Raw genomic sequence first — 27,183 nt, 5'->3', positions numbered from 1 at the left:
CCGCAGCCCCGCCGCGCGACCCTATGATTCTATGCACGCCTTCTCCGTCGTCACTCTTGGCATCTTTGTAGCAGGCTACATCACCGCTCGATGGGACCTCGTCACCCGCCTCTATGAGCTTGCAATTTTCGCCTGGAACTACGGAGTGGTTGTGAGTTGGTGGACTCTTGGCGGAAGTCGGTTTTGCTCCCTGCTGACCCAGCGTTGCTGCTCCTGCGCAGGCTCGCGCCGCCAAAGGCTTCGCCGTGCTCAGCCTGGCCTTCCTGCTTATCTTCATCCCCGTGGAGCGCCTCGCCGCTCGCGAGACGAACCTGGTATGGCAAATGTCGCCCTGCTCCGTTCTCATCCCGCCCTGCCCTGGATCGTCCCCCGCTGATCCCGCCTCGTCCCAGCATCCACGTTCGACCGGGCCCGGCATCTCGGCCAGAGAACAACTGAGACGGCGGGGTTCTTTCTAGCTGCTTGCCCGCGCCTCTGCTGTCTGACATGCCAAAGCATGATGGCTTGATGCGCGTGTTCTGGCCCGCTGACCTGCCGCGGTCCGACCTCCGTGGGGTGGTGGTGGGGTGGAGGAACTCCGACCTGGACGTCTTCGTCCTGGCGATTCTGGAAGAGGTGGAGGTGTGTGATCTGCGCCCTGATGCCCCCGCGACAGATGGGAGCATTGCTGGCTGACGCTTTGCTAGCCGCGGAATGTTGAGTTCGCTCTCAAGATCGGCGCCCTCCTCCGTGACGCTCCCCATCCCGTCAGCCGCATCTATGAGCTGTGCGGTCAATCCTCGATCCATGTGCTCGGGCTATCCAACGCTCCCGAGTCAGTTGAGCTCGATCCCTCATGGATTCGTGTTACGATAGGTCCTGGCCGGCGCGTCCCTGCCGTCACGTGTTCTCGAGCCTCGAGCATCCAACTTATTCTCTTCGAGAGGCCTTTGCCCGGGAGAATGCAGTACATCTCGTTGAACCCGATCGAGCTTGCGCTGGGCGACAAGCACGACAGCTTCAGGCACGAGGCTCTTGATGGCAGCGAGGATGACGACGAGAAGGAGGAGCGTAAGGCGAAGGAGCAGAAGAGGCAACTGGTCGAAAAGCTCAAGCAGCATTCCATTTTCAAGCGCGTTCCCTCGGCAAAGGAAAAGGCTCTCGCCACGATCGTGAACCAAATTAACTGGGCTTGGGAACTCGAGCAGCTGCTCCAGAAGAACGTCTCTCGCATCGGCACGCGTCCGAAGAGGAGCCTGAGTGTCTCGGAGAGGGTCGTTGAATCGGCGACAACGGCGCGGGACATGCTGCTGGTTTGGTTATGGGACCAGTTCACCGTCTATGTTTGGCCCGTCATCAAGCGGCTGTTCGTCATGGTGTTGATGGCTCACCGGGTAGCGGCCGAGGTGCTCCTGCGCATCTTGGAGTGGCGGGCTCGGCCAAAGTACGCCGCCTTGAAGGACATCTCGGCCACTGCGCAGCAGGTCGAGATCCGGCTGCAGCAGTTCTGCTACTGGCCGATGCAATACGTCACGCTGCGGCTCAGGAAGAATGACTGGGAGAGCGTGACAACGAGCCACCCAGACTACATCCGGTTCTACAACAGCCTCTGGCTGGTCGCCAACGACGTGATTATCGGCATCGCGTTGGGATCGTACATCATCGACAACGCCGGCTGGGTCGCCGAGCAGATCAGCCAGCTCCTCACCCAGTACACCGTCGAAGCGCTGCAGAGCAGCATCTCTTGGCTCATGGGTTGGCCGGCGGGACTGAAGCTGAACAACGAGCTAGCGGCGTTCCTCGGAGACCTGTTCTTATGGGTTATTGACTACTGGTCAAGTATGCCATTTTCCCCCCAGCGGTGCCTATATTCTTCGACCGCTGACGTCGGCAACCCCCAGGCTGCATTGAGGCACTGCGTCCCATCCTCCCGCACATCATCTGGTTCATCGGATTCTCCAGCTTCGCCGGCGCCAGCATGCCGATAGCCCTCTTCTCGGACATGCTCTCCATCTTGACGGTGCACATCTACTCGTTCTACCTCGCGTCGGCCCGCATCTACCACTGGCAGCTGAATATTTTGATATCGCTGTTTCACCTCTTCCGGGGTAAGAAGCACAACGTGCTCAGGAACCGTATCGACTCGTGCGATTACGACCTGGACCAGCTTCTCGTCGGGACCATCCTCTTCACCCTTCTGTCCTTTCTGCTGCCCACGGTGGTCGTCTTCTACCTCAATTTTGCCATCGCGCGGATGGTCATCATCTCTCTGAAGGCCGTCTTCGACACCATGCTTTCCTGCTTGAACCATTTCCCGCTTTTCGCCCTTATGCTTCGGATCAAGGATCCTGGGAGGCTCCCAGGTAAGGGGCGAGACGAACGCGGCAAGCCAGCCGACTGTCGCGGGGAGCGCTGGCTGACACAGGTCACAGGAGGCATTCGTTTTGAACTTCGAGATACCCCAGACTTTAGACATTCCAGTACAGATACACTCAAACAACAGTCCTCGACCTCCGTAATATACCTCAAGGTAAGCAAACCTGAACTCGGGCTTCATTCAAGAGAGCGTGGGAGTTTCAAACTGACAGGCCTGCAGTCGGTGCCCCTGAGCTTCAAAGCCATGTTCCACCAGTATTTCCAGATGGGCCACCGGATCCGCAAACACTACCTCGCGCCGCGCGTGCTGCTGTGCCTGCTCACGGGCCAGTTCGTCCCGCCGCTGAACCGCAAGAACCTTTACAGCCTCCAGTACAGCATGCTCCCGGCGCGGAGGGCCGGCGTCTTGGAGATGTGGAACGCGGTCAACTCGCTGCCAACGCCCAAGAAGAGGATGCCGCCGGTGCAGGTGCCCGTCCTGGCGAACGGGAATAAGTTCCCCAGCAACCACGGCGGGCGGAGGGCGCGGGGATATGGGTAGATATCTGATCTAAGCATACAATTAGAGTAAAAAAAGAAGATGTTCTTTATGAGTGAGGTCGCCCTTTTAGCTGTGTGTGCTGTGCCTCGGGGGCTGAGCTGCGCTCGGTGATGGAACTGGCGATTCGGCGATAACTTCCAGGGATCGACCTCCGCAGGGTCCCTAGTGTATGCACATGGTGTGTAGCTGACCTTGGCACGCGGGGGGCGATCTTTGCATTTCGCGACCCTGCTAACCTTGCTTGGCCGATATGTCTCTCCCTCCCTCTCTCTCTCCTCTGGATGGCTCGACATCCCAATGTCGATCCCCGAGCTCTCTCCGATGCAAGTCATTTATTTAGGCAGCTGGAAAGCGGATATTCGGCTGGAGACGGGACGGACGGGTTTCCCGCATGAATCGGTCGGGAGCTCAACGGGCTTTCAGCGCACACACAGGGACAGAATGCACCCTGAAAACGCACGACGACGTCACCGGGGCCCGTTGATCACAGGCCGGGATGTCCGGACCCAGCTTGGCAGGGCTGAGCAAGGAGGTCCCATTCGCTCGGGGCCCGGCAGCTACACTAGCTCGTGCAGATGCCGGGGTGCGGGGGAAGGGGAGCTGCGGGGAGATGGCACTCGGCCAAGGATGCCGGGAAGTCTTCAAAGAACCAAACTGCTCGGGGTAGTTAAGGTAATGTTAGTTAGATGCCTTGGTGAACTCCATGTGGCTCCCGTGGTACAGTTTGGGCAAGTTACGGGGTCAAGGACCACAGCACAGCATGATGCGCATCGTTACGTGGCTGGAAATCCAACCTGTGGCAGGCAGGCAGGACAGTTGCTGCAAAAAACACCCGAGCAAGCATCTCCCAGTTCGTCCCATCTCTCAGGTCCAGGGTCCAAGCAGATTGCGAGTTGAACGCGGTCGTTGCCAGGTCAAGCTCGCCCAGTGTATTCCTTCCCCACTTGCTGCGCTACCGACACTAGCTGGAACCTTCCCCTCCTATCCGCATGCCTGTGCAACCTTGGCTCGTGGTTGTGTGGAGTTGGGCTTCTAGCGCTAAGCTATCGAGACCCTGAAAGGTACTCCCGGTCCGTATTGGACACTGCTTCACAGCGTCGTGCGGGTTGGACCTGGGGTATGTCGTCACACTCGTTTGTTCTTATGAGAAGACTTACACGATCATTAGGCCGCTCATTTTCTTTGAGAGAGCATAGGTATGTATGTCTTGAAGCATCCTAGTGAAAAGGCAATTTTTTCTTCTTTTCTGTCTGCAGCCGATCTTGACATTGTTTCTCAGGCTTGACCGCCACGTTCTTCTTCCCAAAAGAACACTCCACAACAAACTGCTCTTGAGCAATCGCGAGCACCTAGGACGGAGAACCGCACGCCGTGATCCCAAATTTCACTGGCACACGGCGCATCGAGCCCGATGGAGACCGAGGATACTCCCGAGCGATTCCATCGCCAGTTCCAAATCTCGGTTGCAAGTACGTCCATCACTGGCGCTCCAGTCGACTTATATGATCCGTTACCTTACTTACGAAATAATCCCAGGCCTCCAGGAGCAGATCGATCTGCTGCCCAGCTTCTCAACTGTTGGCGGCGAGCAGCAGGATGCGGTCGACCACGTCCTGAGCGGCATCTCTCAACTTTCTAACCGGGTGGCCGACGCGGCCGACTTCCTGCCCGCCTACGACCAGCGCACCTACTCCGAGGCCGTCAAGGACCTCCGGGACAAGCTCAACAAAACAACAGCCCAGTTCGCACCGCGGAACCGCTTCCAGTTCAAGCACCGCACCGGCAACGCCACTGCGGCCACAGCCAAACCCGATACCCGGCGCCTGAACCCGACTGCCACCCCGGCCAACCCTGTCGCAGATGGCGCTGCTTCCTCCTCCACTTCCAAGCCGGCAGATGTTAAGGACTCTGCTGGTGCTGCCCCGACCTCCAGCAGCAATGACAATGACAACAACAACTTGAAGAGCAACGACAGTGCCACCGCCACCGGTAGCAAGAACTACAACGCTGAGATCACCAACCAGACCCGAAGCGGCGCCAGCAGCCTCGGCGTCCGCAGGCCGAGCTTCTCGACGGCGCGCGACATCATGCTGTCGGGCCACAGCGGCGTGCACATCGTTGTGCCGGCGTCGGCGTCGCACGCCACCTCGGCCGGCTCGTTGCTCGACCTCAACCGGTGCGTGATCGACATGACGGCTCCGACCACGGCGGCAGGAGGCAGTCCCTTTGCGAGCCTGGTGCTGCTCGACATATCGGGCTGCGCCATCGCGGCCGGCCACGTCGACGGGCCCGTGTTCGTTACGCGCGTGCGCGACAGCGCGGTCGTGGTCGCCGCCCGCCAGGTGCGCATCCACGACTGCGAGAACGTGGTCTTCTACCTGCACTGCGTCAGCCGGCCCATCATTGAGAACTGCAAGGGCGTGCGGTTCGCCAGGGCGCCTGAGGCTTATGTGAGTTTGGCCGATCCATCTTCCATTTCGTTTATTGTTCGCGAGAAAGGATGTGCTGACAGTGTCTGTGTGCAGTTAACGGACAAGGAAAAGGGCGAGACCAACCTGTTTGACCAGGTCGACGACTTCAAGTGGCTGAAGACGACGGCGTCGCCCAATTGGAGCTTGCTGCCGGAGTCGGAGGCCATCCCGGGCGATGTCTGGAAGCAGGCGCTGGCGGGCGGCCCGGCGGTTGCAGTCGACGACACGCTGCGGATGCTGGGGATCGGAAAGGGCACTTAGGCAAGGGCTGGTGAAACATGTTCTCTAAGACGGAGCATCGCTGTGAACGCCGCAAAGTGGGCGTGCCTGTTTAGCAGCTGCAGTGGCTAGATACAGCCAACGATGATTTCCCGTCCTGGGTGGACGCTTGGTTTGTGAGGGCAGCCGAGTCTGGCGTGGTTTGGTGTGTGCCCGAGTGTATTACGTCGTTGTCCTAACGCCATCCCGATGCATCAAGCCCATCGTCGTCCTCGACGCTATAACGATTCCTGTTTTGCACACTCCCCGGACAGCCCTGAGGAAACCGAACCACAGCAAAATCAACTCCATATCCTGCCACCCTCCTGACCTGACCCGCAAAATAAAATCCACTAAACCACACCCCCCCTTCCTCTCCTCCGCCTCCTTTCCTCACCGTCCGTCCTACCTAGTCAACCACCATCCCCTCCCCCGCCCCCGTCCCAGTCCCAGGGGTAGACCCCCCGCTGACGAAAACGAGCCCCTCCGCCTGCGCCCGCGCCAGCATCCCCGCCTGCGCCGCCCGCCGCGCCGCCAGCGCCCGCAGCTCGCTAGCCTGCGCGCCCACCCCGCGCCGCGCGTCCCCCGCCCCCGCCAGCGCCGCCCGCGCCCGCTGCAGCTTGTGCTTGATCCGGTCTGCCGCCACGGCCACGTCCTTGGGCGTCACTGGCGGCGCCGGCGCGGGCGAGGGGGCGGCGGGGGGCTGCTGTTGTTGCTGTTGCTGGGGTGGAAGGTGGGGTTGTGGTTGTTGTTGCGGTTGTGTGCTGGTGGCGGTGGTGGTGGGGAGAGGGGTGGTGCCGGTTACGCCTGGGGGAACCGGACCTGATGTTGGGGTCGGGGTTGAAATGGCTGTGGCGGTTGGTGCGGCTGTGGGAGGGATGCCGGGACCTGTTGTTGTTGTTGTTGTGTTGCCGGCTGTGGGTGCAGTGGTGGAGGCGGATGTTTGCCGTTGGGAGTTTCGCAGGCGGGTGAGCAACCATGTGAGCTCGCTGAGGGTGTCGACTGCGTCCGGGGAGAGGCCCGTCGGCAGCGGCTGGCTAGCCATAATTGTTGCTGGATTCTTGAACTGGCGGGACTGTGATTTCCGGTCTGAAGATGGTTGGCTCTTCGAGTTAGGTTGTTCCCTAGTAAAGCCTCCAGAATATTGTGTGCGTCAGGAAAGGTAGGTTGTGTGCGAAGAACTCACTGTTCAGGCGGTTCAGGATGGTATCGTATCATTCAGGTGCGTTGTGCTGCAGGCTTGGTAGGTGCCCATCTCAGGTCTCAATGGTTGAGGTGCACTGTATACTGCACTGTGCTGATCTTTGACAACTGCTGTTGACAAACCAGAGCAGCTTGATTCCTCTCAAAAGTCTGGGATATGAACTTGCTGATATATTGAGCCCCAAACCAGAATATCTTGCACGAATTCATCGCTATTACCATCCACACATGGTCATATAGCGCAACCATTTCTGATGTATCGTGCACAATTTTGGCGGGCTGCACCCTTACTCTGTCCTATTTTACGCCCTCAGCATTGTGCTCTGGCAGTGTATGGATAGTTGATAGGTATACCTTAGCCTTGAGCAGCAACCTGACTTCATTCAAACATCATGAGAAAGAATGCTGAGACTGGCTCTTTCCAGGCCGGACACATACAAGCCTCGCAGGACTTGCCGCACGGGTAGGCCGACCAGAACCGTGGTATTGACGCAGCCCGGTCCGCGAGAGCAGGCCCCAGAGCCCGGCGAGGACTCGGAATCAGCCCACTCTCACCCGGACTCGGATGATTTAGGTCGCCGTGAGATAGGTTCAGGTGCCGAGCGAGTAAGTTACCTGGTAATCAAGTCGCTATGAAACCCTTGGACAGGTAGTGTTCCCCTGGCGGAACCTATAATGTGACATTGGCGGCAGTAGCTGCAACTGCAATTAGTGGCGCCGATGAGCCGGGTTATTGTAGTGATCTGGCCTCAAGCCGTTGTTCTATTCTCGTTCTTGAACTGGAGTTGATTGGAAGTGTTGATCATCTCACTTCATGGTACAGGCAGTGCTTTTCCCAACACTGTACATACTCCGGTAACACCACCCTAGATTAGATAACGAACGAAACCCCGCGTCCTGGCCCTCGGGGCACCCCGCCATCCCGTCTCAACAATCCAGAGCCAGGGGCAGGTTGCTTTTTTTTTCGCTTTCTCGCTGGCTTTATCCCGCAACCCGCATTCTGACTGACCTGTCGGCTCTTACTCTCCCTCTATTTTCCTCGCAACTGGATCCGCCTGGCGCGAACATAGAAAACTGTCTGCTCGTTGTCTTCCGAAGAACACTGCAAACCATCCAGCCAAACCAAACCGGAGACACGCCCCGCACCGACGCCATGGCTCCCGACCACAAGGCCTGCCTGAGTACGTCCCGCCGCCCCCGCTCCCGTCCCGACTGCCCACTAGTCGCCTGCTACCTCCTGATGTACCTGGAGCTGGGATGGCTGATCATGGTCCTGTTGCGGCCGTCTAGTCGTGATTGACGGCTGGGGCATCCCCTCGGACGAGTCCCCCAAGGATGGCGATGCCATCGCTGCTGCCGACACCCCCGTCATGGACGAGTTCTCCAAGAGCCCCACCGGCTACACCGAGCTTGAGGCATCCTCGCTCGCCGTCGGCCTTCCCGAGGGCCTCATGGGCAACTCCGAAGTTGGCCATCTCAACATCGGCGCTGGCCGCGTGGTCTGGCAGGACGTCGTCCGCATCGACCAGACCATCAAGAAGGGCGAGTTCGCCAGCAATGATGTCATCAAGAAGGTCATGGAGGCCGTCAAGAACGGCAACGGCCGCCTTCACCTTTGCGGCTTGATCTCCCACGGCGGTGTGGTCAGTACAGGAACCGGTGCGGCGGCATACTTGGAACAATTGTCGCTGACTATGTCCTCAGCACTCCAAGCAGACGCATCTGTACGCCCTGCTCGAGGCGGCCAAGCAATATGGCGTCCCCAACGTTTACATTCACTTCTTCGGCGATGGCCGTGACACGGATCCCAAGTCCGGCGCTGGCTACATGGAGGAGCTGCTGTCCAAAACCAAGGAGATCGGCGTTGGCCAGCTCGCCACTGTTGTCGGTCGGTACTACGCCATGGACCGCGACAAGAGGTGGGAGCGGAACGAGATCGCGCTGAAGGGCCTGGTTCTCGGCGAGGGCGAGCAGAGCGACGACCCGGTCAAGACCGTCAAGGAGCGCTACGAGAAGGGCGAGACGGACGAGTTCCTGAAGCCCATTATTGTCGGTGGTGACGAGCGCCGCATCAAGGGTGCGTCTACACGCCGCTCCCTTTCCCTTTTCCACGTCTTTGGCACATTTTTGACTGACCTTCCACAGACGGCGATAACGTATTCTTCTTCAACTACCGGTCTGACCGCGTCCGGCAGATCACCCAGCTTCTCGGCGACGTCGATCGGTCTCCCAAGCCCGACTTCCCCTACCCGAAGATCAACCTGGTCACCATGACGCAGTACAAGCTCGACTACCCGTTCGAGATTGCCTTCAAGCCCCAGCACATGGGCAACGTGCTCGCCGAGTGGCTCGGCAAGCAGGGCGTCGAGCAGGTCCACGTCGCCGAGACGGAGAAGTACGCCCACGTCACCTTCTTCTTCAACGGCGGTGTCGAGAAGGTCTTCCCGCTCGAGACGCGCGACGAGTCGCAGGATCTCGTGCCGTCGAACAAGAGCGTGCCCACCTACGACAAGGCCCCCGAGATGAGCGCCGACGGCGTTGCAAACCAGGTCTGCAAGCGGTTGGCGGAGCAGAGGTTCCCCTTCGTCATGAACAACTTCGCCCCCCCGGACATGGTCGGCCACACCGGCGTGTACGAGGCCGCCATCGTGGGCTGCGCGGCCACGGACAAGGCCATCGGCAAGATCTACGAGGCCTGCAAGAAGGAGGGCTACATCCTCTTCATCACGGCCGACCACGGCAACGCCGAGGAGATGAAGTTCCCCGACGGCAAGCCCAAGACCTCGCACACCACCAACAAGGTCCCCTTCATCATGGCCAACGCCCCCGAAGGCTGGAGCCTGAAGAAGGAAGGCGGCGTCCTGGGAGACGTCGCCCCCACCGTGCTCGAGGCCATGGGCCTGCCCGTGCCGCCGGAGATGACGGGTACTAGCCTGCTGGTCAAGGCGTAGAAAACAAACAAACCAAACCCTGCCCGGGCTTGGATGAGAGACGAGGTTCATGAAGAGTAATGGGATAAAGCGGGCGATATAGAGGAATAGATAAGGTAGACTTGCTTGGCAGAATGTCCTGTCCGTCGGGCGGGCGCAGGGCGCGGGACACCGTTCCGTAGCGGTGCAAACAAAAGACCAAATGTATCCTTCTCGATAGCAGTCGCAGGGTGACTGTACGCCTGTTGCTCGGGCTTGGATTCATGGTAAGCGACGCGTACTTCCCCTTGTGTCGCCGGGGCACCACTACAATGGGACGCGGGGTAGGATTTTTATTACTTGACCTATTTGGGCCCTAGTTGAGACCGGTCATGGTGAAGCGGCCCAGAGGTACGCATTGGCGAGCGAAGTTGATGTTGGCCACAACTCCCCCGCCCATGAACCCCGACCTCTTCGCCCCCTGGCGACGTGAATAGTAGGCCATCCGGGAGTCGCGCTTGTGTCCACCGTAGACACTGAAAACGGGTACATATCTGACGTAGATGGGCCAGGCCCAGACTACACTGCCATGGATTGCTCTCGCCGTAGGACGTCAATAGTTTGTAGGCGAGCGAATGTAGTATGAGCGGTGAGGCATTGGCTCTCGTGCTTCTGCAGGTGTTGAACAGAACGTTCAAACACTCTTATCCTCAAGTAACTTTCGCGGAGCAACATTATCCTCTGGTAACGTTCCCGGAGCAACATTATCCGGTCCGTACACGGTAGCTCAACCGACCTTGCCTACAACATTGGTCGCGGCTCAACCTGTTGCTGGGCGGAGTGGTGTGGCTCGGCAGTGCAACGGGATACGTAGGAAGCGAAGATGCCTCATCCTCAGAAAGATCAGAGAGGCACCGCAGATCGCTGCTCTCCTGAGGCTGGGTGTGTTTTGAGCAATGTAGGTAACCAGAGTGCTCCGTACCTTGACTAATCGGTACCCCTTGGTCGTGAGGGGTAAGTTCGAGACGGAAGGAGCGGCCCGGCAGAGGCAACCGGTCACCCCCTCACGCGAGCTGGAACAACCCTGGAAGGGGGGAAGGCGCGCACAATTGCACAAATAAGAAGCCCTCCGCTCGGCAGTTCTGTCGCTGCAATCTCTCTCCCCCTCACCTCACTTCTGGCCGCGAATCTTGACTCTGGCGAAAACGAACGAACAGCAACACCAAAAATTTGACATCACGGACGTCAGAAAGACAGCATAAAATATGCGACCCGCCCCTGGCCGACAGGTTCACAGGGAAACGCTCGCTGCCCCGGCAGAAAGTGGAACTCGCTCGATCGCGGGCCACAAATCCGTCTAAAATTCCCGCGCTCCAAGTGGAGTCAGCGCAGGTGAGCGTTTGACAAAAGGCTGGAATTCGAGAAGTTTGAGTTCGCTTTTCAAAACGCTCGTGTACTGCTGTCTTCTTGCAATTGTTGCCCGGGCTCTTTGCGGGGAACACGTCAATGCCGTTGTCCAGTGACACTCAGGCAACATCAAGTGATTGCAGCTGCGTTGCAAAGACTGAGGTTGGGTCGTTGATTTCTTGCCCGGCCGGACGAGAGAAGCGGTTGAGAGACAAAAATGAAATTTTTGTGATGGTGTTTTCCCCTTGCGAACCAGAAGCAAAGAGTCGCCTTGGGTAATGTTACAGGTATGCGCCGGCAGCGCCGACGACGAGGCAGCCGGATCGGCCCCGGAAGTTTCTCCCCGATCTAGGTTCTATAAGGCCCCGTCTATGATGGTGCGATTCCCGCCATTATCCCATGGTCACCTCCACCCGTCTCATTAGTCTGTGCGATGCGAGACAAACCGCCCTGGACTAAATGAACCTCTCGTACACGCCCTGCCCAACTCGTCCCCGCGTCTCCGATATGTACAGGCGATCGATCGCTCCCAACGAGGCATCGGCGCCAAGGCCGTCCGAATATGGGATAGGATGCGTTTAGGTCTGGATGGCGGTTAGGATTCGGTTCCGATCCGGCCTCAGCCCATTGCGATTGCTACGGTGATACTTACGAACTTGGCCATGAGGGCAACCATGAGGTCGAAAAGACCAATGGCTTCGACGAAAGCGAAACCCAGAATGGCGTACGAGAAGAGCTGGCCACGGAGGGCAGGGTTACGGGCGACACCGTTCAGGAGGGCAGCGAAGACGAGACCGATACCGATACCGGCACCAGTCAGACCGATGGCAGCAGAGCCCATACCGATGTTCTTCGAGACCTCGACCATGGCCTGGGCAATCTCAGAGGAGTAGGCACGGCGCTGGACAGCGAAGGCCTGGCGGGTGGTGGCATTGATGATGGACGACATCTGCTGGCGCTTGACGGCCTGGAGAGGGGAGGCCTTGCTGGCGGCTGCGATACGGCAGAAAAAATTTTCCTGTTAGATCGACGGCCCCGATCGCGATGGCATCATGACGGTTTCGGCACAGGCGCGCCAAACTCACCGGTCAGGGTCCGCTTGCTGGTGTTGGCAAGCGTGAGGCGGGCGGCCGGGCGAGCAGCCTTGGTGGCCATCTGCGAGGCCAGTCTCGAGGCGAGCACACGGGTGGAGGCCATTGTGACTGATGGGAAGAGTACGTAGGGGTTGGAAAAGACGGGTCGGGGAGGGATGGCGATGATACTCTTGGAGATTGAGGCAGAGGCGATGGCTCGACTGCTGAGTGAGAGAGGGAAAAAAAGAGGAGGGAAGGGGAAAGGCGGAAGGGAAGAACAGGTGGTCAGCTGGGGAAGCGGAACCTCGGGCTGGTCCGGGCAACGGATGAAGAAGCACCAACAAGCGACATGAGTGGTCAATTCGCTGCCCGTTGCTCGAAACTCTCCACTTGGAGCTCAGCGGTGGGTCACGTCTCCGAGCTTGGACGACAAGAAGGAGAAGGGGGAAAATTTTGCTGCGGCACTTTGGGAAATGGCTCGGGCAATCTCGGACGCCGCGCGACGACGGATCACCCGCCAGCGGCTGGGGCGGTCTGCTCCGGGCTCTGCATCCTCAGAACCCTGAACTCGTTTTCAACAGCTCACTTCCTCCGAAGAGGAGAATTGATGAGCCTAGCGTCCGTCGAAGCTACACTATCACGGTGCCGTTCAACGAGTGCTTCTCGGGAGCTCCTGGAGCTTTGAGATCATCCAACCGGCAAACGGAGCTCTGGCATGTGTTGGTGTCACCGAAAATTTTCAGCCCAGAGTTGCTGTCTCAGGCCATGAGGCTCATCTGTCTCAGCCAGGATCCTGGTGAGCCCCCACGCACTGCCCCACTCAAGCGCGGAATGAGCGCATCTTAGGGTTATTCTTAAAGAGGTCCCGCCAAGACTAATTTCGGAACCTGCCGCTTACAAGTATTTACAAATTGCCGCGAGGGAGCGGGGTCGCCACGACTTCGAGCAACATCAACAACGAAGAATTGCAAAGACTCGTAGCAGCAACTTCGTGAAACCTCAACCAAATTGAAAAAAAAAGAAAACGAAGTTAACCCGTACCCTAACCTTGACCCTTACCCTAACCATAACCCTCACCCTAACCAGCGGGGGGCTGGCGCCGCCCCCCGCACCCCCGGCGAACTAACCCGTGGCTAACCCGTGGCGATAGTGCAAACCCCTTGGCGGTCTTGGCGGGGTACTGACGCTGTAAAAACATTGCCGACAATTGGCCGAAATTAGTCTTGGCGGGACCTCTTTAAGATCCAGCCATCTTAGTCGTCGAAGCGTGGCAGGTATTCCACTTAAAATCGACATCAACCCTCAGGGGTCGGGTCATGACGAAATGGATCAGGATCAGTTAAAAAAATGCCTCTCCGTTTGAGGCAGCAACGTTCTGAAGAAGCTCAAACGGTGGGAAGCAAGCAGCAAGCGAGGCAATAAACCAGCAGCCTTCGACGCCTAAATCGTTCTCCTGTTAACGTTGTGTCTTGCCGACCTCGAGTGCGTCAGATAGCTGACTATCTAACTGACTCCCGACCCCCCCTTAGGTAGGCAAACGGACCCAAGCCCGTGTTTGTATGCGTTACACTACGTCTGCGCGGATGCAAGGCGGGGGTTATTCTTAAAGAGGTCCCGCCAAGACTAATTTCGGAACCTGCCGCTTACAAGTATTTACAAATTGCCGCGAGGGAGCGGGGTCGCTACGACTTCGAGCAACATCAACAACGAAGAATTGCAAAGACTCGTAGCAGCAACTTCGTGAAACCTCAACCAAATTGAAAAAAAAAGAAAACGAAGTTAACCCGCACCCTAACCTTGACCCTCACCCTAACTATAACCCTCACCCTAACCAGCGGGGGGCTGGCGCCGCCCCCCGCACCCCCGGCGAACTAACCCGTGGCTAACCCGTGGCGATAGTGCAAACCCCTTGGCGGTCTTGGCGGGGTACTGACGCTGTAAAAACATTGCCGACAATTGGCCGAAATTAGTCTTGGCGGGACCTCTTTAAGATCCAGCCAAGGCGGGCGGATGGCATCTCCCGGACGCTGGCTGATTGGCTTAAAAAAATTTCCCGGAACCTGGAAACCTTAGGCCTAACGTAGATCGCCTGAAAAATGCCGTCAGCTTATCAGCCTCTCAGTGCCTCGCTCGCCTCCCCAGCCACAGTGCTCCTGAGGCTTGCGCCAGTGTCTGCCACTCTGTGAGCCACTGCCAGAAGGATGCCCGCCCTTGGCCAACTCGACCAATCGGCAAAGTCACTCAGAGTTCCGGACGAAGTCCACACGTGGTTAGTCACTTAGGTCGGCTCTTGGGGCTGCTTTGCGTGAGGGAACCTGGGTTGAAAACCATGGGAGTCGTCGCAGGGAGTTGGTTTCCCTGTGCGCGAAACAATGGCTTCAGCGATGCATTGGGGTTCATGAGCTGTTGCTGTTGTTCTACCCCTTGACACTGCATGAGTGTTGGGACATGTGTTCTGTCCGGTGTAGGCAATTGGTCCAGGAGATGCCACGGCGCTGGGCATCGAGCTTACTAGGTATTCCGGAAGTTAGGTCTGTTTGCTTCACAAACCAGAAACTCCATTGGTGCTACGGTTGATGTGCTACATCCGACTTGCTCTGAAGCAGAAACGTTGCCAGTGACAACGAGACAGGTCGGTAGCACAAGGCAGTGTATCAAAAACGGGGGCTTCTACTCCTCGGCTGCTGAAATGGAGTGCTGTCGTTGCAGAAGGGTCGGATGGGCAAAGTCTCAACGCCATGTCGATCGCCTGGTTTAAAAGTCCCAGTTGATGCGTGGTCTACTGTGTACGGCAGGCAATCACAGATTACCACGCACCACATACACTGAGAAACAATGAAATCAAGGTCTGTCGTCTCCAGCCGAGCAGATTTTCCTTTTCAATGGGTATATACTCCGTACTGTCCCCCAATAGCCAACGCCAATAAACCCTCACGCTCATGATGCCCCGAGGGCAACCACAAGCACGCAACACGCGCCGAACAACCACGATGTAGGAGGAGGTAGCACCCAGTAACGCCCACGCTGCCGCTGCCCTGTCTCCGCAACGCAACAAACCCGTCATATAAACGGCGACGGCTCAAACTCAAGCCGGCTCCTCCGACGCCGCGGCGCTCTTCTTCTTGACGGCGTATCCGTCCACAAACCCGGCCGGATCGCAGGTCCGCTCCAGGCTGATCCTGTTGGCCGCCACCCACGCCCGCACCGCCGCCTGGGAGATGCGCACCCGCTGCACCTGGTCCCCCGCTGCCGCCCCCGCAGGAGCAGCAGCAGCTTCCGCTGCGCCTGTTGTTGCTGTTGCTGCGCCGGCGGCGGGGCCCGGGCCGTTGCTAATGTGATGGTTAGTGGTATTGCTGCTGCTGCCGGTGGCTTTGTTGTTGGTATGGGTCACGGCGGTGTCGGCGGTGGTAGTGGGAGCTGCATCGTCGTCGGTGCGCCGCGACGGCGGGCCCCGGCCGGCATCTTCCGCCACGCCCATCTCGCGGAGCACGAGGAGGCAGTCCTCGGGCGCGATCCACGTCGCTTGGCTGCAGGCTTGGATGTCGGTCACCACTTCGGCGGCGCTGCCGCTGGATGACGGCGAGGACAAGGATGACGGGTCCTGCTGCGGCGGTTGCTGCTGCGGTTCGAGGCTGAGGATCCAGCGGGCGATTTCGCCGGCCCAGAAGCGCTTGTAGCCGCGTTTGCCTAGGTCCGAGATGGGCTTCTCGGGCCCGCCGAGCAGGCCCTCGCGGCGGGAGATCTCGTACGAGACGCCCATGAGGAGAGAGCCTAGCCCCTTGCGCTGCCAGGGCGGGAAGATGAGGATGCAGGCCAGGTTGTTGTTGTCCCAGGAGATCTTCTCTTTGGAGAAGAAGCCGACGATTTGGCTGCGCGGTGGGACGGTCTCGGCGACGTCCGCATTGGGGTCGGTTGGAGGCGCGGGTGGCGTGTAAACGAGGAGGAAGTAGTTGAAACCGGTCACGTCGAAGAAGACGGACTTGTTGTCGAGAAAGAGCTTGGCAAAGAGCGAGAGGTTCTGGCAGAAGAGCTGCGACGAATAAGCATGTTGCCCTTTGCACACCCAGGACGCCAGACGCCCCGTGGAGGGAGACTTACCACATCCTTCTCGCCGTCCACTTCCCAGATGCTCCATTCGCCCTCGTCCTGCACTACCTCCTCAACCATCCTATGCCCCACGTTGCCTCGCTTTCCCCTCCACTGCTTCGGCGGAGGTTCTGACGGCACCAGCACTGTCCGCTTCCCTTTCGGATGCGTGTAAATCTTTTCGCCCGGTATGTGGCCATGCCGCTCACACCAGCGAACGTGCTCCCACCATGTGACGAGCTCTTTGGAGTACTTGAAGCATGAGGGGCAAACATAAAGCCTGTCGAGCATGGGCGGATGATGGTCGCGGTCGCGCCGCCCGTGTGGCCGCTCACCGCCTGTGGTGTCTTTTGTTTCGTCGTGGAGTGATGATACACCGTTGGTTCCGGTCCTGCTCTCTTTGCCTCCTTTGGTGCTGCTGCCCGAGATGTCGCCCAGCACCTCCTTGCCGTAGTACGACGGGTACCAAGCGCGAAAGCAGATGTCGCCAAGCACGACCTTATCGATGTTACGATCCGTTTGGCCGGCACTTTCGGCTCCCCTAGCCCCTCGGTTGGGCGAGGCGTTGCTCGTGGCCGTGGAGGTTTGAGCCGACGGGGCGAGCGACGTCGTCATAATTATCGGCTTATTGCGCCCCACCGACACCGACTGCTGGCGTAGTGGATCGATCCTAGCCCGGCGGCTCCCCTGCCTCCCTCGCAGTGGCTTGACGGCCATCGGCGTTGTCCAGGAGGGCACATCCGGGGCTGGTGCAGGGACGGCAGACGCTGGAGGCGGGGTACGGCCTGATGTGGCACGGTTGGCATTGGCGCTTTGAGGGCGGCGTGCGGGGGGAGCTTCCAGGCCCGAGACAACGCTAATGTTGTGGCGGGCCGAACGAGTCATGGGCTTCAATGGCTGCTGCTGCTCTGGAAGCTGGACGAGTTGCTCCTCCTGCCGCTGCTGCTGTCGCCGGGGATCCGGATGCACTGAGTGCACGGGCATGTTCTCCTTCCCGCGCGGAGAACGGGGATACTGCGGGTTCTCGTCGGGCTGGCCATTGGCAGCAGCGAGGCGGCGGCGGCGGCGGCGCGGTTCGGGGTCTGGCGGAGCTGGGAGCGGGGGGACCGAGCTCTGACGCGTCGCTCGGCGCGGTACTGCGGGGACGGGCGGTGTCGTGGCTGTGACCGCGGCGCGAGGTTCCGATCCGCCGTGGGGCCGTTTCCGCTTCAGATGAGCCGGCATTTGTGCTTCTCGCGCTCGCGCGCGTGTTTGGGTCTCTCGTACATACAAGTCAAACGTGAGAATGGCGCTTTAACTGTGGTGCTGCACACGGCCAACCATGCGGGATACAGCGATGTATGTAGGACGGGAATGCAGGGATGGCCACGGCAAGGCCCGATTTGGGTTAGTTCGGCACTGCGCGAGACCCCGGTTTCCACGTCCCGCTGCTGTGGGGCTCTGCAAAGTTGGCGCGGCCCACAGGAGGATTCCGCAGGCGACTGTTTAACTCATGCATCTTCGTGCGAACAAAGGCCTTCTGCTGTCTGACCTCGTCTCTCGTCGCTCCGGTGGCCGAATGATCTTGCTACAATGGGCGCCTGCTAGAATCAATGCTTAGCGCAGGAATTCGGGTTTCGAGACGGGTTGGGCAATACAGTGCGCTGCGGCTATTGGTCCGTTGTGTGTTTCCTTTCCCTGCCTTGTTCTTATTCTTGGCTTTCTTCTTGTGCCCCCGGTTGCACTCTGTGCTGACTTGCATCCTCTCCAGCACATCAGCCGCCCCGCAGCCGCCGTCGCGAATTATCGGCAAGCCACCGTGCCAGTCCCAGACAGTGATGGAGAGAGACGGGCGGCCGGGGCCGAGCCTCCAGGGGCGGGTCCAGCATTGTTCGATGACCCTTTTGCCGTAATCGCGGATGCGGCGAGCCAAGCCGAAAAAGCCGAGCGAGACATGAAGCACCCGGTTCCCAAAGGCGTCTTTGAACCGGTAGGGGCAGACCGTGTCCGCGGTCGGGCGGCCCCAAGGAATCGGAGTCGGGACGAATGCCGCGACCCGGGTGTCTCCGAGACGAGCAGCAGCGAGCACCGGACCAACCCGCCTGAGGGAGCCCTAGCGGCGACGAATAACGCGGCCGAGGAGGCATTCGACGAACTGGAAAGCGACGATTCTAGCGATTCTCCGTCGGAGCGGCGAGATTTCAGAGATGAGGAGCACGAGTTCCCGCTTCTAGAGCTCCCGACGGACCCTGCCAAATTGAAGGCCCTGCCCACGGGCTTTCACGACATGACGGAGGTGGAGCAGCAGGAAGAACTATGGATCGTGCATGCAGAAGATCATATGGGCCGCGAGTGGCAGCTGCCAGACCCGGGCAAGCACAAGCCTTACAACCACAACTACCCGCCCTACTCGCCTTCCAAGGTTCTTGGGATATTGTATCGTTTTCGCTTACGACGATGGACAACTCGGGAATTCCAGCTCGCTCGAGCGATTGCCGGCAACAGGAACCTTCGTCTGTCCGTGCTGACAGCGCAGGCCTTCCTCCGCCGCCACACGCTCTTGGCCCGTCGGCGCGGCGTGGAGCTCCAGATGGAGCGCTATCTGGGCAGCACTCAGGAGTGGAAGCTGCGGCTAGCTGAGCTGGAAAGAAAAACTGGCATTACCGAGGCCGACATCAAGCAGTGGCTTTGGATTCTTGCTCCGGGGAACGGAGACTTGAAGCTCCACCGATTCTTCAAGAGCAACTGTCGCAAGCCCCTGTTTCTTCTCCACGTGCTCGTGGCGAAGGACAAGAGAATCCAGGAGCCTGCCATGTTCCTCAGGCTTCTGGACTACATAAGAGAGAACTATGTGCTGGCCGACCGACCACAGGACGAGCTGGCCCATCCGAGGTACAAGCGCCAGGGGCGCGCCATGTCGTGGCGGCACTTTCTCATCTTTCTCTACCGGCTTGTCTGGCATTGTCGGGAGACATGGCCGGTCGCAATGCCGTTGTTGGCTCGATTGACTGCCGATTACATCGAGAAAATGCCGCTGGAGTGCAACGCCCGGGTATTGACGGGCTACCAGGCCCGATCCCTTGTTCTGAACAAGGCGCTGCAGTACTTTTCCTGGCCAGCACGGGTGCGTCCTGTCGATCACATGGAGCACAACTGGGCGGCACAGCGGCACCTTCTGCGGCTCGCCGCGATGGCAGAGCCCCCGCTCGTGATGGACCAGAATGGTTATCGCGCCGTCAGGGCGGTCCTGATTGCGCTGAGCAAGACCAAGGGCGAGGCGAGAAACGCGGAACGGGCCGCCAAGACGTGGCCGCCGTACCGGCGGACATTGGATGGGATCGACGAGCGCCGCGATCCCGAGGATGACCTCAGCCGGAGCGTCAAGGCGGGCATACTGGTCCGCGCAGCGGGCTACAACGACGACATCGTCGATCGGGCTCTCAGTGCTCTGGGCGGATCGACGTTCGGACAGGCGCCGACGATCCAGACCCGATCCCTGCCTCCGCCGTTTTTCTCGGGCCGTCTGTCCAGCCAGAACATGTACTCTGAATGGGCCTCCCAAGTCAAGGCGACGCGCAATGCCAGAGAAGCTTGGATGGTGTTCCAGAACCCCCCGGAACCGGGTATCCGACCTGACGCTCAGGTCTACGGCGAAATGTTCGAGAAGCTCTACGCCCGGCCGGTGACGGAGTCGCCCGTGATTCGGCCGGGAGACGTCAAAGAGGTGTTTCCTGTGTACGACGGCAACCTGAGCGAGTTTGAGATCGCCAGGCTCACCCCGCCAAGCCCCGACGAATTATACGATCTCATGCTTATGCGCGACAAGGTCAAGCCATCTGGCCATTGCCTTGTGGTCCTCGTCAAGAACGCTCGATCCAAGATGGAGGCGCTGCGCTACTTGAGCGATAGCCCACACGAGCCTTACATACAAGCCTTTCGGCAATCCGTGCCGAACCTGGACGGCACGAGCCTGGACAAGTTATCCCACCTTCCGCCGCCAGTCTTCAACGCCTGGATCGCCATGCTATGTCGCCTTCACAAGAGGGCGCCTCGGGAAGCGAGCGGCAGAGCCGAGTCTATGGAGGACGTTCTGGATGAGGCACGCCCGGACAGCGCTGCTGCGAGCGACGTCGCCGAACGGGAGCGTGAACGTCGGGTCAGGGAGATATCCCACGGCGGCTCGATTTTGGAGGCGATCGCTCTCACGAAGTCCTTCCAGGCTCGCGACACAAAGGCTGCCTGGCGCGACAAAATGCCGTGGCACACCATCATGCAGGCCCTGGCGGGGCGGAAGATGCTGTACAGCCGCCTGGGGCCCGAGTTCAATGTCTTCACGACGCTGAAGGTCTTCTTGCAGGTGTATGAGCAGACCACGTCGTCCAAGGGCATGGATCCCGTGTCGTTCGAAGCGCTGTGCATCATGATCCGAAAGACGTTGAAGTTGGCTACGTTTGAGAGGACACCCGACGGCAACATGGTCCCCCGTCGGTCCATAGTCGGCAGCGGCCTGCTTGAGAAGCTGCTTGTGAAGGCACACCGACACGCTATGAAGTCGTTTGCCTATCTCGTTGCGCCCGTCCCTGTCGTCCCCGGGTGGGACGAAGCTCTTGGGCTGGACCCCGGCCGTAGCGTGGGGGAGCGAGACGACGGAGTGCCGCCGGAGATGCTCCGATACAACGTGGTCGGGCGGCCGCTCCACAGGTACATGCTGGCGCTGGCATGCTGCGGCAACCACAACGAGATGGTGCGGGTGATGGACTGGCTGTTCGACGGGTGGGACCTGGAGCACATACGCGAAGAGGCAAAGGCGACGCACAGCCTCGACTACCACTACACGATGCGCACGATCGCCTACTTTGCCGAGATGGGCAGGGAGCTGGTCGACCCGGCCGAGATGGCGCGGCTGAAGCAGCGGCTCGAGGACCTGCGCTTGCACAAGGGCTGCACGTGGTTCTGGCCGCCGGAGGACGACGGGCAGTCGCAGGCAGACGTGCTCCCGGAACTGGAGACGGACTTCATCGTGATCGACCGCTGGACGCGTCTGAGGCAGCTGATCAACTTTTCAGACCCCAGATTCGCAGCGCCGGCGTCGCTCGCCGAGTTGAAGCCGGCGCTGCCCGTGACGCTGCCGGAGCCGGACCGGCAGCAGGAAGGAACTATGGCAAGCGATGCCGCCTAGGGTGGACGGTGTCACGTTTCGCGCTGTAAAACTACTCCCTACCCTGGCGGCAATAATCCGCCTCACTATCCTGTACTCATCGCATCCTGATGGTCTTCCTACGACGGGAGGACATTTTGCGCACTACCTAACTACCTAACCTCTGTACATTACGACCAACTGTGTGTCTAAGACATATCAATGTCTCGAAAATTCCGGAAGCGGAAACGCATGTGGCCTTCCCGTTTTGCCTGCATTCGCCATTCCCGACTTGGAAACCGCCCTCGAGCCAGTCCCTTTTGTGGATCCACTTTTGTCCCTCTCCCCTTTGTTCCTTCACTTCTTTGAGCAGATCAATCCCTGCACTTCTGGCCACGCCCATTGGCCAATGTCATCTTGCTTGCCCCATTCAAGACTCCAGCCCTGGAGACCGCGTCTTGCGCCCGTCACGATGCGCGTCCCGAAAACGCGCCGCATTGGGAGGGAGGCTGCCCTGGGTTTGCCGTCGGCTGATTGCTCTTCCACAGGGCTGTGTGTGTGCAATTGACGGTTGGCAACTCTTTGGATTTCACTCTTCACTCATATTGAGTTGATTGTCCATGCCAATTGTTGCTCTTTTCTATGCTTGAACAATTGGACTGGGGAGGCATTGGATGGTGGATATTCACTTTCCTCATTTTTTTTTCTTCTGTTTCCTCTCACTATTTTCCCTCGCTTTTCTTTCCCCGCCTTCTCTTATTCTTTAACCTCAACAATACATCGATTACTATATACTCTACCTTATTGTTGAGAGTCAGCACCATGGTTGTCAAGCCGTAACGCCTCCCGCCTCACACTCCGCACACTTCGCCCATGTTGGTATCTTTCCAACTTCCGGCCTCTTTCATCTCGTCCTTCCCTGCGCCAGGCTCCGTTGCCGTGGCAGATTCCCTCGAAGTTCTCGATGGCTGTCTCGGCGGCATGGCCCTTTGCCGGCCAGGGCCTTGACGAAGGTTTGCCCCTTCCGGATTACTCACTTTCTGTCGACGGCCATTACCATGAAGGAGCGGCGGAGCGGCCCATCCTTCATCCTCTCCTGCCAGTTTTCGACTCCTGGCCCGTGACGGACCATGCGGATGATGTGGCGGCTCGGCAGCTACCAGATTCCGGGATCGACGGCCATGCTTCGTTACCCCAGACGCCGACCTCCGCCTTTGTCCCCGGGCCCTCAACAGCAACCTCCTCGCAGACGGCTGGCGGGAGTGATGCCCGGTCAGACACTCCGGTCGAGTTCGAAGTCAACCGGAGTAAACACATCTGCGTCGAACTGCCGAAGACGACGCTGGTCCACCCAAAATCCCAATATGCTGGCTTCACGCCCCCACTGCCGCCCTCCAGGGAACGGGATGTGGTGGCCTCACTCATGAAGGCTGTTGAAGCGCAAGGGATCGCTGCCAAATCGGAATTTGTCGAGTTCGAACTAGACGCCTTCTGCTTTTACATCGATAACTCCATCTACCCATGCGAGATGCGGCCACTTCAGCACATGGCCACCCGCTTTGGACATGATCAGTTCTACTTCGACGGCGTGCTCAGCATTGGCGGAGTCAAGCACTATGTGCAGAAAATCCGAGTCGCGGAATTACCCATCGGCAACTACGGGACTTCCAACGCGACGGTCCAGGGTCAGATCTGGGTTCGGTCAGAGCTCAACAAAAAGAGGGAGATCTACTACCGCCTCACGAAGCCCAGCAGCGAGTACGCCAGGTTTTACACCCCTTTTCTGTGGGTGGCTGATCTGGCAAAGCACATCGTGGACTACTCAGCCGCCATGCTCGAGCGAGGCCGCCAGGTTGGACTTGGCTCGTTCGAGTCCGACTTCATCCGCTGGCTGTCCGAGACCCATGGCGAAGCCAGTCAATTCCGGCATTGGCGGCGGAAACATCCAAGCGATGACTATCGCACTTCAGTGTCCGCCAACATCGACTTCATCTGGAAGGAGATGAACGGCGTGCTGGGCCAGAAGAAGGCATCGTCCCTGCAGCTCTTCAGAGAAACAATCTATCTCACCGAGTACAAGCGCACAGTCCTGCGGCCGCTCCCCATGATCGAGCAGGGCCCCGACCAGAGAGAGCCCCCAACCGTTGTTACGCCGTACATCAAATACTGTTTCGGACACATGATCATCGGGAAGATGCTGACAACTGTCGGCAAGAATGGGCCGGACGGGGTTTTCATCCCGGAAACGCTTCGGCCGCCGGACGGGCTTGTAGGCGTTAAGAAAGCCCCGGCGGTGCCTGCCCTGACGACCCCAAATAAGCGTCACCGCACAAGTGAGGCATGTTTTCTCCCCCTTGAGGTAATCGACCACATCCAAGTTGGCGACACGATCTCGACCCCTCGTGACGGAGAGACGACAACCGACACGAAGTGGCGCAGTATGGTGTCCAAAGGTGCGGTCGAGGACAACAGATGGTTCGGGCTCGTACAGAAGGTGCACGTTGCCGGCAATGGCTCTCGCAGCTTCGACGTCATTTGGTTCTACCGGCCAGTCGAAACACCATGCTGTATGATGAAATACCCCTGGCCGAACGAGCTCTTCCTTTCCGACCACTGCACTTGCGAGGATGGAGCGCAAGTACGAGTGAAGGAGCACGAAGTGCTGGGTATACATAACATCGACTGGTTCGGCGGCCCCAACACAGGTGCCGGAGAGTTCTTTGTGCGCCAGACCTACATGGTCGAGGGCCGCCGTTGGGTCACTCTGAAAAACTCACACAAAACATGCTCGCACGACCGGCAGCGGCTTGGCTTTCGAACTGGCGACACTGTCCTTGCAGCGCTGGCGGATTCCGCGGCCTTCTCCGAGCCGTATGAGGTGGTGAAAATCTTTAGGCAGGGTGCTATCACGTTCGTGCGGCTTCGGCGACTGCTGCGCCGGCGGCAGATCGACCCCCGGTCAGGTGCGGCGCCGAACGAGCTTGTGTATACCGATCAGCTGGTTGTGGCCAAGGCCGCTAAGGTTATCGGCCGCTGTCTTGTCCGCTTCTTCCGGCCGGGAGATACCATCCCAACACCATATGATAGAGGAGGCGCAGGCAACGCCTTCTTCATCACTCACGAACTCAAGGAGCAAGACGATGGGGGCGAACCGAGATGTGTCCCTTTCGAGGGTGAGTTCCCGACATCCTTGCGGCAGGGATTTGACCCGACCCGTCAGACGTTCCGCAAGCTCAGGGGGATGGATCTGTTCTGCGGCAGCGGCAACTTTGGTCGCGGACTCGAGGAAGGTGGCGCGGTCGAGATGAGGTGGGCAAACGATATCTGGGACACGGCCATCCACACCTACATGGCCAACACGCCCAATCCGAGCTCCACGCATCCGTTTCTGGGATCGGTCGACGACCTGTTGAGGCTGGCCCTCGAAGGGAAGTATGCGGATAACGTGCCCCGCCCGGGGGAGGTCGACTTCATCTCGGCCGGCAGCCCGTGCCCAGGTTTCTCTTTGCTGACGCCGGACAAGACCAAGCTGGTTCAGATCAAGAACCAGTCTCTGGTGGCTTCGTTTGCGTCGTTCGTGGATTTCTACAGACCAAAATATGGGATCCTGGAGAACGTGATAACCATCGTGCAGGCGCGTCACAACAGGTCCGAGGACGTTCTGTCGCAGCTCTTTTGCGCCATCGTCGGGCTGGGATACCAGGCCCAACTGATCCTCGGAGACGCCTGGTCCTATGGGGCACCCCAGGGCCGTAGCCGCGTCTTCTTCTACTTCGCGGCCCCGGGTTTGCGGCTGCCGGAGTCGCCGACCCCCTCGCACTCGCACTTCCCAGGCGTCAAAGCCCGCGGGCTCGGGGAGATGTGCAACGGAGAGCCCTTCGTCAGCCGCTCCTTCGCGCCCACGCCATTCAAGTACGTCAGCGCGGCCGAAGGCATGGCGGACCTCCCGTACATCGGCGACGGCAAGGCGGAGCCGGCGATCGCGGTTCCGGACCACCGCGTGTGCACGGGCATAACGCCGGCGCTCCGCGCTCAGATCGCCGCCATCCCGACCCACCCGCACGGCATGAACTTTGTCAAGACCTGCAACGCCGGCGTCATGACGCCCGGCGACCGCGCGCTGTTCCCGGCCGGCGGCTTCCGCGTCTCGCAGCGGTCCCACGGCTGGGGCCGGGTCAAGCCTTCCGACGTCCTCAGCACGGTCACGACGCGCAGCCAGCCGACCGACGCGCGGGCCGGCACGGGCCTGCACTGGCACGAGGACCGGCCGCTGACGGTGCAGGAAGTCAGGCGGGCGCAGGGGTTCCCCGATCATGAGGTGCTGCTCGGCAGGGTGGCGGACCAGTGGAAGCTGGTGGGGAACAGCGTGGCCAGGCAGATGGCGCTGGCGCTGGGGCTGAAGTTCCGCGAGGCGTGGGCTGGGAGCCTTGTCGAGGGTGGTGGCGGCAGCAGCAGGATGGAGTCAAGGGAGATGTCGGAGAGTGCGGGGACGTTGTCTCGGTCGTTGTCGAGGGCGGCCTCGGCGTCGGTTCCGGACCAGCCACAGCCACGGACGTCGCAGCCAGCGAAGCTGAACGGCGGCAGCAGCATCCGCCGCCGCAGCACGCCGCGCGAAACGACGACGGACGGTGTGCCAGCAGCCCGCCATCAGCAGGCGACATCACTCGTCGACCTGACCTCAGAGCCTGACCAAGAGGCCGCACAGCGTCCGGGTCCCGATACCTCCCGCCAGTTTGTTGACCTCACCGGAGCGTCGCGATCAGCCAGCCCCGACTTCATTGAGACAGGATCCAGGAGCAGGACAACGCCGGCATCGGCCGCTTACGAGCCGGCCAAAACCGGAGGGGCGAGAAAGCGGCTCATGTCTCAGTCTCTGGGCCCCGAGGCAGAGGATATGCGCTCACCCAAGGCCTTGCGGTTGGGTCACGTGGAGTCGGCCCCGGCCCCGGCCCCGGCCCCGGCCCCGACCCCGACGCCAGTCCCGGAGACGTCGAGGCATAGTTCCGGCCCCGCCCCGATACACATCGCTGAGGCGGAGGCCCCTTCGGCACCAGATCGAGCTTTAGACGGGGAGGCTACGCCGGCCAGGACCGGCCCGACTATTGTCCGGCTTGACTGGCCGGATGAGATGGAAGGCGATCGGCTGACTGTGGAGGACGGTGAGGGATCGGATTGGATCCGCCAGTAGAATTGGGCTTGAGGAAGACTTAGGTACATTTTGATACCCCACCAGAGTATTACGCAGGTATCTCTGTGGACTGCATACCTACATGGACGGAGTTTGGAGACCGGAGGGGTGCGGAAGGGAGCTCAGGGGGTTGGGTGCATATGCATCGGAAGGTTTGGGGACGGAGAGCCAGAGTATATGGTAGAGGACAGTAAGCATTTCGCCATTCGCGGGGCGGCGGGCTTGAATTCAACGGACAATACCTCATTTATTACAATGGCGACGTGATTCATCCTTACTGCGTGCCAAGTCATGTTGGAGCTACCGCAGTAGAGCTTGGGAGGACAAGATAAAGCTGTCGAAGCTCAAACAATGTGAACCACCCCGCGCCACCGCAAAGTCTGGAACCTCAGCTTCCGAGGACGCGGTGGCCCAAGCTCCCTATCCGCTTCAGGGCTTCAGGGGCTGTGCCGCATCTGGCCGCGGTGCGACATGACGATTGGCCAGCAGCTTCCGGATCTGCGACTGGTCCCTGTCCCGCCTTGGCAGCGGCCCAGCCAATCGGGAATGCGCAGTGCCTTGTTTCATGGCGTTTTG

General features: G+C 59.6%; 7 protein-coding genes across 7 annotated transcripts; 4 read left to right on the top strand and 3 right to left on the bottom strand.

Moving 5' to 3' along the window:
* Positions 1–261: 261 nt before the first annotated feature.
* Positions 262–2,919, top strand: THITE_2117236 (uncharacterized protein). The gene is made up of 5 exons (XM_003654276.1): positions 262–314; positions 393–621; positions 687–1,818; positions 1,881–2,509; positions 2,576–2,919. The coding sequence occupies exons 2-5, from the start codon at positions 508–510 to the stop codon at positions 2,894–2,896; spliced, it is 2,196 nt and encodes a 731-aa protein (XP_003654324.1). The 5' UTR covers positions 262–314; positions 393–507; the 3' UTR covers positions 2,897–2,919.
* A 1,042-nt stretch (positions 2,920–3,961) lies between these two features.
* Positions 3,962–5,829, top strand: THITE_2117232 (uncharacterized protein). Its single transcript, XM_003654275.1, has 3 exons — positions 3,962–4,092; positions 4,176–5,346; positions 5,422–5,829. Exons 2-3 carry the CDS (start codon positions 4,399–4,401, stop codon positions 5,626–5,628), a joined length of 1,155 nt encoding a protein of 384 aa, XP_003654323.1. The 5' UTR covers positions 3,962–4,092; positions 4,176–4,398; the 3' UTR covers positions 5,629–5,829.
* Positions 5,830–6,034: 205 nt separating this feature from the next.
* Positions 6,035–6,670, bottom strand: THITE_2089488 (uncharacterized protein; the record flags this gene model as incomplete). The annotated part of the gene is made up of 1 exon (XM_003654274.1): positions 6,035–6,670. One exon carries the CDS (start codon positions 6,668–6,670, stop codon positions 6,035–6,037), a length of 636 nt encoding a protein of 211 aa, XP_003654322.1.
* Positions 6,671–7,661: 991 nt separating this feature from the next.
* THITE_2117229 (uncharacterized protein) lies at positions 7,662–10,073 on the top strand. The gene is made up of 4 exons (XM_003654273.1): positions 7,662–8,009; positions 8,119–8,471; positions 8,533–8,905; positions 8,974–10,073. Exons 1-4 carry the CDS (start codon positions 7,982–7,984, stop codon positions 9,777–9,779), a joined length of 1,560 nt encoding a protein of 519 aa, XP_003654321.1. The 5' UTR covers positions 7,662–7,981; the 3' UTR covers positions 9,780–10,073.
* Positions 10,074–11,847: 1,774 nt separating this feature from the next.
* Positions 11,848–12,341, bottom strand: THITE_2014962 (uncharacterized protein; the record flags this gene model as incomplete). The annotated part of the gene is made up of 2 exons (XM_003654272.1): positions 11,848–12,137; positions 12,230–12,341. Coding segments are annotated over 2 exons (402 nt in total), but the record flags the coding sequence as incomplete, so codon positions are not given.
* A 2,829-nt stretch (positions 12,342–15,170) lies between these two features.
* On the bottom strand, positions 15,171–17,651 carry THITE_2117221 (histone acetyltransferase-like protein). Its single transcript, XM_003654271.1, has 2 exons — positions 16,316–17,651; positions 15,171–16,247 (listed from the first exon to the last, which is right to left on the bottom strand). Exons 1-2 carry the CDS (start codon positions 17,525–17,527, stop codon positions 15,303–15,305), a joined length of 2,157 nt encoding a protein of 718 aa, XP_003654319.1. The 5' UTR covers positions 17,528–17,651; the 3' UTR covers positions 15,171–15,302.
* A 212-nt stretch (positions 17,652–17,863) lies between these two features.
* On the top strand, positions 17,864–26,607 carry THITE_2155132 (uncharacterized protein; the record flags this gene model as incomplete). The annotated part of the gene is made up of 8 exons (XM_003654270.1): positions 17,864–17,965; positions 18,054–18,272; positions 18,474–20,356; positions 20,444–21,272; positions 22,378–22,560; positions 22,849–23,380; positions 23,798–25,900; positions 25,985–26,607. Exons 2-8 carry the CDS (start codon positions 18,237–18,239, stop codon positions 26,605–26,607), a joined length of 6,189 nt encoding a protein of 2,062 aa, XP_003654318.1. The 5' UTR covers positions 17,864–17,965; positions 18,054–18,236.
* Positions 26,608–27,183: the final 576 nt, after the last annotated feature.

This window comes from Thermothielavioides terrestris, chromosome 3, assembly GCF_000226115.1.
Source record: "Thermothielavioides terrestris NRRL 8126 chromosome 3, complete sequence".
Classification (NCBI taxonomy): Eukaryota; Fungi; Ascomycota; class Sordariomycetes; order Sordariales; family Chaetomiaceae; genus Thermothielavioides; species Thermothielavioides terrestris.
This window is presented reverse-complemented; position numbering and strand designations above follow the sequence as displayed.